The sequence below is a fragment of the Phalacrocorax carbo genome, chromosome 2 (genome assembly GCF_963921805.1).
Source record: "Phalacrocorax carbo chromosome 2, bPhaCar2.1, whole genome shotgun sequence".
Classification (NCBI taxonomy): Eukaryota; Metazoa; Chordata; class Aves; order Suliformes; family Phalacrocoracidae; genus Phalacrocorax; species Phalacrocorax carbo.
Window position 1 is genome coordinate 121,845,071 of NC_087514.1, and position 12,971 is coordinate 121,858,041.

Here is a 12,971-nt window from a genome sequence, read left to right on the forward strand (position 1 = left end):
TAATTATTTCATTTTTCACCATATAGGAGGTTTTAACAAGCTCTAATGATGATCGTTCATTTCTATTAGGGAGCTGAGACACTATATTCCATAAAATCCTTTTCAAATAGGCACTAACTCAGTCTTCAAATGGATCTGAACACAGAATAGTTACAGTCCCACTGCAGGTTGAAAAGCAATTAGATTAGCATTAATGAAAATGTAAAGGTGTTCACACTGTCTAAAGTTAAGGGTCCCAAGCATAATCAATACAACTGTTCAAAGCAGCTGTAACAGGAGATTTTCTCTCTGGGCAATATATATGGAACCTAATAACCTATTCTGGCATCTTAGAGGTTTACATTCTCATAGTGTTAAAACCTTTCTAATAGCTACATCCCAAGACAGCAGTATTTTAGAAGTGCACATGGTAAAACACAACAGTATGCATGTCTGGATAGTATCAAGAGAGGAATGTGCACAAAAATATATAAACCAGTTTCTCTGGTGATCCCACAACACATTTGCCCCAGACTTTTATGTCTGCGTCTTTTTAACAGTTGTTGGGGGGGGGGGGGGGGGGTTTGTTGGTTTTTGCTTGAAAGATATACAGCTTAAATTACCATGATAGCTCTCAGTAACAAGAGGAAGAACTTGAAAATGTGCTTCTAAAATAAATGCTTCAGTATCTTTTTGCACTGCCAATGTATTACTTTTAAATGCAGATATTTTTCACTCTAAAAACCAAGGCTCCAGAAGAAAAGCCCAAATCTCTCTACGTCCATGGGATACATAGCACAGTATCAACCAGAGGAAATCTAAAAAGGTGATGGTAGATTCTTGTGTTTGAAGTACCTACCACAGCACCTAAAAAACAGCCCATGTTCTTCCTGAATGCTGTAGGAAGACTCGGAACTGCCAGGCTTCTGGTTCTTACTAAAATTCAGACTAACTTTTCACTACTGAATTAATGAAGCAACCCTGAAGAACTGGGGATCAGGCATATGTTATTGTAGGGAATGCACAGACGCAGGGATAGGAGACAAAGTCCTAACTGCTGACATGCACACTCATACTGAAAGGTACTCCAGTTGGCACATTATAACCAACGGTGACTGTATTCACTTGAGCTTAAGGTTCCAGTGGGTGGCCTAGTTTTGCCTGTCTACAAAATGAACACAGATAAGGAACAACTAAAACAGAAATGTAGTCCTGTTCCTTTTAATATTATCTAAAAAGGACATGAGATTCATGACCAGCTCCTGGTAACTTGACATTGACATACTAGAGAAAGGCAAAACAAAACTATCAGGCATTAGATTCTAATGTAATTTGGATTTTGTTTGCTATGGCTGATGATGGAAGACAGCACTGACCTCAATAGCCTTGTTCTAGCATCACACAAAACTGGGGGATTTTAACTACAAAAGGCAGTGTATTGTTTACAGGCTCAGTTTGTCGAGAATTAAGAGATCATTTTGTCACATGCAGCTATGGTAGATGTTTTAAAAAGTAATCTCCAGTTCTACAGGAAAAAACACAGTATAGATGAAGTTACACTCCTGCGCACAAAGAATATATTAATGTAAAACCATGCATTGCAGTATAAAAATATCTGAGCTAACAATAAATAGGTGAACTAGTCTCTGCAGCTCCATGCTGTTTTTTTTTTTCCCCTGATATGTAAGCTAGCTTAGAAATTCTATCTAGCACAGTACAGTCAGAAACTCCTAAAGTATGCTGCCATTGCAAAAACAGCTCTCTAGAATCCCAATATCCTACTGAAGCTAAACCAATTCTCCACCTTTTGTGATCTCCACTAGTCTCTCTATGGAATCATTTGTTAAAACAGAAATCTTCAGTAGAAAAAAATCTACTTTAAAATATTCCAAAATTGCTTTGGAATGCCTGTTAAGTATATTGTAAAATATACCTTATCTATGCAATAAAATGAGAATATTGTATGGACAGGAAAATAAGGCAACACCACCTTTCCCCCCATATACACTTATTTTTCAAACATTCTTTTTAAAGTTCAGTCTGTTTACAATTTCTGTTTATATTAGAGCTAAGTTAACTGTTCATTTGTGTTGATATTTCAGCAATGAAAGAAATGCTAGTGTTGCAACAACAAATACCTCCAGAGGATGAAACTAGGTTTCAAGAGCCCCAGTGTCCTTTAAAAGCAACAACATAAAGTATATTTGGACACACAAGGACAACAGACATTAGAAGTTGCCATGTTACTAGCCATACCAGAAATTTCAAGCTGTCTGAAAAGGAAGACCATTTTCCTGGTGTTGACTCGCATACGTTGGTGGGTTGAAAGGACAGATTGGTTAAAACTTCCAGCTCTCTGCTCCCCTTCTTAAGCGGTGATGGATTAACAGAAAATAAAGCAGTATCTGAAATGCTACATTGTACAACCCAATGTGTAGCAGTAAACCAGTGTTGTTTTCTGTTTATTTAATACCCTGTGCTGTACACTGTTCTACTTGTACCTGTTCCACGCTCCACTCAGCCACACCAGCTCTGCCACAGCAACCTGCAGGGCAGGGGTGGAACAACTTTAGCTAATCTTAATATAATGTAAACAGGAATTTCGAAATCACCGGATTTACGTTTTTATCCACCTCAAACAAAAGCAGAATCTCCCTAGTTTATCTTTCCTTTAGGCCACCAACACTTTTAACTGTTATACAGATCAGTTGCTCTTACCTGTTGTTTGAGAGCCTCTAGAGATTCAAATTCCAACTTGGCTAGTTTTATCTGAATATCTCTTGGTTTATCCGGTATTACAAACGCCAGGATAAACTTTATTGCCAGTAGCGAGTGCTGGGAAAAAAGTAAAAAGAAAAATACTGTTCTGTAGGGTTTGAAGCATGGAGAGAACAGCATAATACTATTTCCAAATTTTAGTAATAGAGGTATAAACAATTATTTCTTGTGACATGTACAACATGGATAGCATACCATAAGCACATTGAGCCTCAGATACTCCATATTTTCTCTATTTACAGTCATTCATAATTTGAATATAAACACAGTTTGGCTTATTTTCATAGTAATCCTGTTTTCACTATGTACTATAAACTTCTAATTCCATTTTTTATTTGTGATTCTACATAAAGTAATAGCTTTTCAAACATATTGCTGCATATAAATTATGACACACAGCACACAGTTTCATAATGAAATTTACATATACACACACATCATTAGATGCAATTACAACATACATACATGCATGCACCCATGTGCGCATGTCATGATACAAATGAAAAAAGCACATTGTAAAAAACATGAACAAACCTAGAATTTCTGTGTTAGAGGAGTTATTAAAACCTAAAAGCACTCCTGAGAGAGCATTAGAACAAAACAAAATATGATCTTTAAAGAAGCGGTACACTCATGAACGAAACTTTCCGGGAAATGGAGAAGCATTCCAAATATAAGATGCCAAATTAGTCATAATTTATCACAAAAAATTATAAACTTATTTAAGAGATAACAAGCATAAAGTTCTATTGAACCTAGTCATTGACCAGTCTTTAAATTTCACTTAAACATGCAATCCCTCTCGTCTCACCAAAAACAACTGTCAAACTGTCAAGTCAGTGGTTTTGTTTTTTCATTTTTGTTTCTTCATTTTTGTCAAATATAAGCATAATCTAAACAAGAATCACTAAATCTTATTTTATCAAGGGCTGAGCTAAAGTATGCTGCGTGTTTGCACACAGGGACTTGTTCCTAGCCATGAAAGCCCTGACCAATATAAGGCAACACATATATTTGTGTTTAACTTTTAAGCATGTGCTTACGTTCCACTGACACAATGATACTCAGACATGCTTAAATTTAGATTGCATGTCCAAGCCATTGATGAAATTTCCCTCAACTTTTATAAAATGGAGCAGATCAGTGCTCCTTTCTGAAATACATTTTGCTGAACTATATTATCTTGATGCACTTGGGTACATGAATAACAACGTAACAGACCAAAAATCCCTGAGATTCTGGACTTAAACAAGAAGCTAGCAAAACCACTACAGACTTGACAGGAGTGGTAGTGAAACTCTAAATAAGCCGATTCCAATAAACAAGGAAGAGTTAAACTAAGAAATCAGATAATAGTAATGAGTAAGAGAACAACAGCAAAGAGCCTTATATGAAACTATTTTAAAAACTGTATTATAGAAAAACAGTTAGTAGGTCTGGGAAACAAACTGTTAGTGCAAGGAATAATACTTTAAAGATGTGAAAGGAAGGCTGAAAATTAATGTAACACTAATACATCATCAGTGAAAACCTGAACACAGATTAAGAGGTTAATGAAGCAATTAGTATTTCCGCTGTGTAATGCAATGGTAAGACCGCATTATTAAAAAAGACTATGTCAACAGTAAAACATTCTCCCACTCATACAGATTTTGTTTTCCCACTCAACTTAATCGTGCCCGCTGTTAAGGAACTTTTATGGGGGGGAGGGGAAGAGAGAGCGCGCAAACAACGTTGGTTTATGCTAGAAATACCTAACAGTAAGAAGGTGTCTCAGAGCTACCGTTGGGGGCAACTCTTAAATGGAAAAAGGTAAAATGTTGAAGACAAGAATAAAACATAAGACAAACAATACTCCTGTGCAGAATAGAGTCATAAGGTATTACAGGTTGAAGGGGAGTAACTAATCTACAGATAAAATTTTGGTCTGGAAACAGGAAAATAAGGAGAACAAATTTGGACTAACTCAAAACTAGATAACAGGATTAAGGTAAAAACTTACACTAAGGCAAGTCACTGACAGAACTAGCAGAAACCGAGGTATTTCGACAGGGATATTTTTTTGAAAAGTTAAAATGGACATTTCAGTTTTAAAAAAAAAAGACTCAGCATCACAAAACGTAGCTTCTAACTGCCCAAAGCCCTTTGGACTGGGGTTTATCGCACTTTGCTAAATAAGAGAAAAAATTGTAATTTTTTATCATATTAAAGAGCAAGAATCAGATTTTGGAACCGTAATTGTTCAGCCACTGCTGCTTGAAGAGCCTTGAAAACATAAGCCAAGCTAGTAACTTTACAATGACTTCAAAGTAGCTCCAGATCCAAGTAAGTCTTAAGAAAATAAATTAAAATCATTTCAGGGAAATGTAAATAGTATTATGGAGGACAGAGACTGACTGCGTTTTTCCCATTTTTGTAGGGGTGAGGAACGAATAGGGTAAGAGACATCTAGGGAAACCAGAAATAAAACCAACAACAATGCTGTAGTTAATCCTGGAAAGCACTGTATTTTTTAAAAAATAGCTTTAGAAGGGCAACGTGTTTTAACTACTTCACCATGTGATGAGTTTTATTGTTGTATCAGCTGATCAGAGCCCAGCAGCTCAGCAGTATTCCAGAGATGGCTTTTTTTGGCAACAGGCTACCTGTTACCACATGTATTGAAAAATGCCTTTGACACAAACTGTTTGTCAGAAAAGATGACAGTTTTCATGCTAGCACAACTCATAGTCTGTAAACACGAGGATACAGCTTCAAACACGAAGGTGGAACCTCTGATTCAGAAAGCCTTGAAGCCAGAGAGGGCTGCTTGAAAGTTGGAATCCTGATGGAGAAAGTCACTATATTTCCTTGCCCTACTGTCATCCTTTTTCCTAGGCATCCACTATGAGCCACTAAAAAAAGATGACTGGGTTAGACAGGCCTTTGGTTTACCCCCGCAGAACAGCTTTTTTGTGTTCTTTTCCCTCCCACCAAAACAAAGCTGCATCAGTCAAAGTGCTCAGAAGTGCGAGGGATGTCTCTGTGGAAGACTGTGATCTTGAAAAACATGTTGGACTTAACAGACAGCAAATTCAGTTCAGTTCTACCTCATAACTCCCTGTGAACCATCAGAGCAACAGCCTCCCTTAGATAACTTCTCCAGCAAATTAGGAGTAATATTAATAAAATCAGGAAGGTAACTGGCAGAAGTTATAAATGTGGGCCATATGATACAGGCAATCTCTTTAAAAGAAAATTTATCTAATCTTATTAACAGTTTATATTCCATTTTAGAATTGCCATTTGACCAAGGAAATGTAAGTAGTTATTCAAAAGAAACTGACAAAAAAGGAGGGAGATGAGTAGTTGCCTTCATTTTATCATTCATTTTCTGTATGGATTCCTTAATCTTGTTTTAGTATAATTCCTGCAAGTCAGATCCATGAAGAGGAGCCATCTGCTTTCAAAAAAAGGAATTGCCTTAAGAGTACATTATAAATCACCAGAATGGACAGCAAAATTCCCATTCGTAGTATAAAGTTACATTAATGCTAGTATGAATATATTATAAAAAGAAAATACTGAAGTTTATTAAAATTTGCTACACAACTGGTGCAAATATATTTGTCCACTGCTAAAATTTTGTCATAGAGTTAGGTTTGGGGTTTTTTTTGTTAAATCAGGTTACAAACCCAACCATTATTTCTAAATGCAACTATTAAAAAGCTGTGTTGTTTCCAAGAACATGCCCTTTGTAATGATTACAAGAGGACTATTTCACTGTGAGCAAAACCCAGGATAACATTCACACAAGCTGTAAGCTCTCTGATGCCAACAGCAAAGTCCCCTCCTATTATGCAATCTGCCAAGCGGGCACAGAGAGAAACAGCAATGAGTCTCTCCCCCTTGACAAATGCAGTGCCATCAAACTCTTTGTGGTCTTGTGCCAGGTGCTTAGAGAGCCAGAAGAACTATTCTGTTCTGCAAAGCCGCCGACAAGAGCAGAAGCAGCAGCTGTGTTTGGCAGCAGTGGGTCCCCAACCTTGTCTCTTCTAAAACAGAAAATGCAAACTAGGGTTAAATTGCTGGAATTTTGAACTGCTAATTTGATTTCCATGGTGGTCTTACTGCAGCAATTCCTGTCAAAATCTACTCAACTTCAAAAAAAAAAAAAGGAATATAAGCAGTAGCTGTGCTGCTGGGTAGCTGAAAAAGTGCATGCCAAACGTCCGATTGGAGAGGCTTTAATAAAATTTTTTATCAAAAGCCTATTTTAGAATCTAATATTTATAAAAACTTTCCATTAAAATCATAAATCTGGACCTAGCTCAGCCTAGAACCAGTATGCACTATGAAACAAGACGGTCACTGGTTACTAATTCCACATAGATAAGGAACACTACACAAAAGCTAACACCTGAGAACAGCACATCACTTTGAACCTCTATTCTCGACTGGCTTATGCAAAATGCCTTTGCAAATGTAAAGTATCACTGCAAGATCATGTTGCCATGAGAGCAGAAGGCAGGGAGATCATTAGATGCTTTGCTAGGACTTTGGATCACAGTATTCTGACACTAAACTAAGCTAAGATCAAAGACTAAGAACAGACCGAAAAACAAATTTCTCTCTGCGGCAAGAGTTTTTAGCTTTGAGGGTCTTGCATCTTTCTGAGGGTAGAAAAAAGGCAAGAAAGAGGAAAGCAAAGAATAACTGTCAAGGGAGCAATACAGGCAGAGAAAAATTTCCACAAAGCTCGGGAGGTTCAATTAAATTAAATTGTCTTTAATAGACAGCAATAAAATAAATTTATGAGCAAATATTTCTGCAATATACATAAAAAGAAAGCACAACCAAACTTTCCTTCCCACTTTTAGACTCAACTGGCTTCATTAGAGTCTTGCTAATGGAGCAGAATCATAACAGCTGAGGGACTTTAAAAAGGGTCTTTCTTCTGCTACACTGATAAATGCTGCTTTTAAAACCTCACACCCCTTATATTATTATGGAATTTTTATAAAATGGGAATGGAATATGCCTTAGTAAAAAAACCTCTGATGTTCCTTTCAAAAATTCATTTTATCCAATGACATGTCCAAAATACTGGGGGGGAAAGGGAATGACAAAAAGGTTATTTCATGTTGGTCCTATTTCAAGGCTTCTTCATATCCCCTGTTCAGCTTGAGACTTTTGTCTTCTCTTCCCACAGACATTCGCATGCACACACTTACAGACCAGATGCCTGACACAATCTTCATGCTCAGTCTATCCCATTCATCCCCAAACCAGCATAACCCAGCTCTCCTGCATTTCAGTCACAACAAGCTTTCTCCTCCTCCCAGCCAAAACTCCAGGGAAATATGAGGACCGAAGTGCAGCCTCCCTGCCTCAGATTCAGTGCCTCTTGCCACTCCAGCACAGTGAAGTCTGTCTCAGCTCTCAACTGGAACGTGCTCAGTACAGGTGAAATGTTCATCCACTTACACCTGCTGCGCTCCTTCAAGTCTCTACAAAGCACATACAACAAAGATGTTTGAGAAACTTCCATCTTTGCCAAGTTTGGGCAGTTTTCTCATAGGAGCATCACAAAGCACATTCTTCAGAGTAAGCCTTCTGTTAACCTTCACACAGCTGCTTCAGAGCACAGATGCAATGCATCTTCTCAACACAAGAGTAATCTTATTTTTATTTATAAACACTCTGTATTTATATTATTTTTATATTTACATATTTTTCCTTTCTTAAAAGGAGGAAGGCATTTATGTAAAAATGCAAACCCTCAAAACTCCAAACTGAAAAAACCCCACCCAGCAGGGAGGGTTTCTGCCTGCCCCATTAAATAATGGCTGAGATAGATGCAACTAAACATAAGTTTATTACAAAACATGTCAGAAAGTGTAAGCAGAGACAACATTATCCAGTCCATTTATAACTTGTAACAGAAAATGCATTTCTTCCTCTTAGATGATGAACACACGCACGCACACACACACAAACCCACCGAGGCTACCCAAGGAACACTCGTAGCTACATTTCTGACAAAACATCTCACAGACCATCAGTAAGAGCACATCTGAAATCTCTTATTGACCATACCAGCACATTTGTGAAATCTAGCCCCACTCAACAGCATATTTAAGCCTATGTTTAGTTTCAAGCATATCTATAAAGATATTTATGTCAGAAAACCATTTAAACCCAGGCTTAAATGTAGATTAAAAAGCTAATGCCCATGTCATTTTCTGAATTTCAGTCTTAAAATTTAACGTCCGAATCACAATATGTATTTTCTTTTCCTGGGAGTAGTAGAACGTGACATGTACTAAATTCACCTGTCTGAAGAGATGAATTGCACATAGTCTCCTTTTATTTATGCTTCTGAAATGGTTTTAATTAGTGCAGAAATTCTGGTCTGTATTTTTATTACCAATCCAATACAAAACCTCATGAGTGGAAATCTACACTGAAAAAGATACCAGATGCAGTTCTGAGACATATTTCAACCATGGAAACAAGTATTAAGCTACAGCAGGAGTTCCGGGGTTGTTTTTGTTACATACATTAGCAGCACTGGCCTCTAGTAGCACTGATACACCCCTCTTTCCGGTTAAGTCTTGGCCTTAAGCTTCGAGACAATTGAATTGGTTTCTTTCAGAAGTAAATTTATTCTAAAATCTACAGTTGCTTCATGTAACTACCACTATTGAAAAAAAGCCCATTCCAGACCAGTGCTCCTGAGTAGAAGACTAACATATAAAAACAACATGAAAGAATAAAAAAAAAAGGTAAAGATAATCTCTAAGGAAGCAGATTCTCTGTTCATGTTTCCAGGAAGTAACTGCAAAGGCAATGGGTTAAGCAAAGCAAAAAATAAACTAAAATATTGCAAACATCACCTCCTAGTGAGGAAGCTGGTCTCTTCTGCCCTTCCATATTTTTGTACTCCTTCTGTTTTCAAAAAAGCTCTACAAGACCAGTTGGAAAGCAAGCCAGTACTACTTCTGAAACTTAGTCCTGCTCTTGGAAAGCCTTAGGAAGTATTTAAGCCGGATACCTTAAACATAAGTCATCAGGGCAATATGTTAAATAAATAAATATTCTACCAATGCACATGCTAATAAAGTTGAAAGCACAAGTAAAGTGATCAACCACACAGCTGTGACAATTTTTTTGTCTTATGTCAACTTTTATATTTTCTAGTGATTCAGTATTCTTTAAGAATAAATTTTCTAATTATTTATAGATTATTTCTTAACTAATGTTTAAACCACACCTGTTATACATCATGTTGAGTCACTAATGAACTGAAACAGTATCTGGTTTTATTAGTCTTTTTGAAAAGATTTAGATGCCCAACTGTCCTCCATAATTTTCTCCAACAATAGCAATTAGGATGTGAGACAGCCTGGAAATCTATAGAATCTATAGAAATTTTGTCACTGACTGATTTGATGCTGCAAAAATGCCACTAGTTCTTTATTTCTCAGCTTTTACATATCTGTTCAAGCCTTTTTACAGAACTTTTACACTGGTATTTTTAAGCCTGCTTTCAGATTACCTTTTCAGTACTTTCTCTGAATTGTTTAAGTACTTCTTGAGATGTTGAAGCATGAAAAAAGAGGGGCAAGGGTTGGAAAGGTAGAGTGTTTTATTTACATACCCAACCAACACTCTCCCGTCTCTCCAGGCAAATTGCCCATTTTTAGGTCTATCACACGAAATTAACCATTCAGCGGGTTCTAGAAACACCTGCTAAAAGAAAAAATTCATATAGAAGAACCTCTGATACCAGTCTTGTACACAGACTTCTGACTGACTGCAGCTTGGGAAAAAACCAGTTACTCTGATAATCTTGTTTTATAAACACAGCATATTCAGTGACCCAAAATATTTTATGATACAGCACACTTGCAGAACTGTCTCTATAAAAGTGTCTATTAAAACACAACATACACAAATGAGTCTTTCAGAAATGTTCTAAGACATGATTTTTCTCACATTTGTTGCATCCTGTAGTCAATTCAAAAGACATGAAAAAAGCACTGTAGGTGTAAATTTGTCTTGTAGCTTCTAAATATTTGCTAATGGTTAATTTTGCAGCAACCCAACAGTCTTGAAAGCAGTATGATAATGCACCCATCTCTATGTTTCCGTTTGATAATCCTGAAATGTTTTGGCACAGCCCTTATCTCAATTTATGGCTAGCATTTAATAAGAACTGGGAGAAGAGTTGCCAAAAGCCAAATTAGCTAATGCTGAATGTAATGAACAGCAGAGCTTTGATCACGCTCTGAAATAAATTCTAAGTGAAAAGTGGAGAGAAGGATGCCTGTGGAATTAAAATTGACAGTATGATTAATACCAAGCAATATGAAGTGCCTCTTAGCTGATTGCTAACATTACATATTGGCTCCCATTCTGACAGGTATAGTTTATTGTCAAAATGCCCTAATGCTCCACATCAAGGAAGGGAAAAAAAAAGTTTGCTGTTGCCTATTAATCCTCAAAACTTATACTTCTTTCCACCTTTAAGCCACACATTTTTCTCTATAAAAAAAAAAAAAGATGCAAGTAGTTTACAGCACGTATTTACATTTTTTAAAGAATTCTGTTTGTCAGGACTCAGAAATTCCTCTTTGGTTACACAACCTGATAGCCCAGGATTAACAAGGAGATATGAAGCATTATGTCTGCCAGGGCCACAGCAGAAGCTACTGTAAGTCAGTTCAGTGACAAACAGAAATTGTCACCTACTGTAGGCATCACAGATTTTGAGAACTCTTTGCTCCTGCCTCAACCAGACCTCATTTATCTTAGTCCAAGCCAAAGTGGACAGGTATAAAACTCCCAATTGAGTTTTGGACAGACTCAGCAAAGATATCAAAATATACACATATGAAAGTAAATCCACCTATACTTTAGTAAGCCTTACAGTGGTTTTCCCCAAATTGTACGTTAGTTCTGGGGATTGTGAGACAACCAACAAACTTGTCAATCTGACATTCTTCTTCAGTTCATGCTAGGGAAAGGTGATGTTGCATCTATTAAATTTAAACTATTTTAAATACTAAAGTTGATACTTTTGTCTGTCAACAAGCAGCAAGTAACACGAAAAGTAACTGGGGTTTAGTTTTAAGAATGAAGTTTCAGCCTGTTATTCTTCAAAAATTATAAACACCCAAGTTTTACCTTTAGCTGTGAATAACAAGTTATTCGACTAGATGCATCACATTGTACATAGATATTTGCTTATTTCTCCCAACAACTATTGGTTTTACATACAACTCTCATGATGCTTTCAGAACTGATTAACAAGAATATTATACCTGCTGAAAAATCTGTTCACCTCACTACACCAAGGTAAGAACAGTATCTGAATAAACACATTTAAACTAAAACAGAATATTTCACCACACTGCAAACGTATCTTCATTGAATGATTCACAAATTCAGTGTAATGCACAGCTTTATTCTGTGTATTCACCCTATTGAAAGGGGCATGCTTTACCTCTGTTTGAAGCTGTAAGTATATTCTGTAGGACACAGCACAGTTTTTAATCTGGACCAAAAGGTGAACCATGCAAGGTTAAATAATGAACAAAATGTCATGGCCATGACTCATCAGAGAAAAACAATGGTATTGTGATATATCACGCAGTAAGCTGCAGATTAGTTGTTGTCTCTATTCCGGCACAACTTTAATCAGAACAAATTAATTGAAATTGGTACAATAAAACTATCTAATCTGAAACAATTCAGTAGGGAAAAATTAAATTAACAATTTTAATCCTGGAAACTCATCACCTGCGTTTTCCTTGTAAAATCTAGATTATTTTTTTTTTATATCAGAACAATGCAAAGTCAAATAATCCTTTGCTTTTCAATAAAGGTCAGAAGAAAAGCTTTCCCTTGGCTGGATTATTTTAATTAAACATTGCAGCAGGTGTTTGGATACGCTGCCAACTCCTGAAAAGCTTGCATAAAAACTGTATCTTTACAAAATGAAGACCTGTACATCCTCAAGCCTACGTTATCTGTCTTTTCTGTGAATGGGTATTCACAAAATTACACACTATTTTCTCTGCTTTGGAATACCAGTACCTGCCCATGCTATAAGAGAGTTCTTCAAAGCTGCTGGAAGGTAGCCATGCAATTCTCATGTCAGCTTTTATGGCCACAGCAGACCTGTGCAGCAGAACACAGCCCAGAGTTTAGCCTTAGCTGCTGACCTG

At 36.7% G+C, this 12,971-nt stretch overlaps 1 protein-coding gene across 4 annotated transcripts in view; it reads right to left on the minus strand.

The window, feature by feature from the left end:
- The window catches only part of ANO10 (anoctamin 10), a 130,000-nt gene that overhangs the window by 42,162 nt on the left and 74,867 nt on the right, over positions 1–12,971 (minus strand). For 3 of the 4 annotated variants that reach the window (XM_064444173.1, XR_010371682.1, XR_010371681.1), the window contains one exon: positions 2,698–2,814. The exons of the other annotated variant lie outside the window; for it this stretch is intronic. In XM_064444173.1, coding sequence (XP_064300243.1) covers positions 2,698–2,814 — 117 coding nt within the window. Of the gene's footprint in view, positions 1–2,697; positions 2,815–12,971 lie in introns of those variants that run through there. 4 annotated transcript variants of the gene reach the window in all.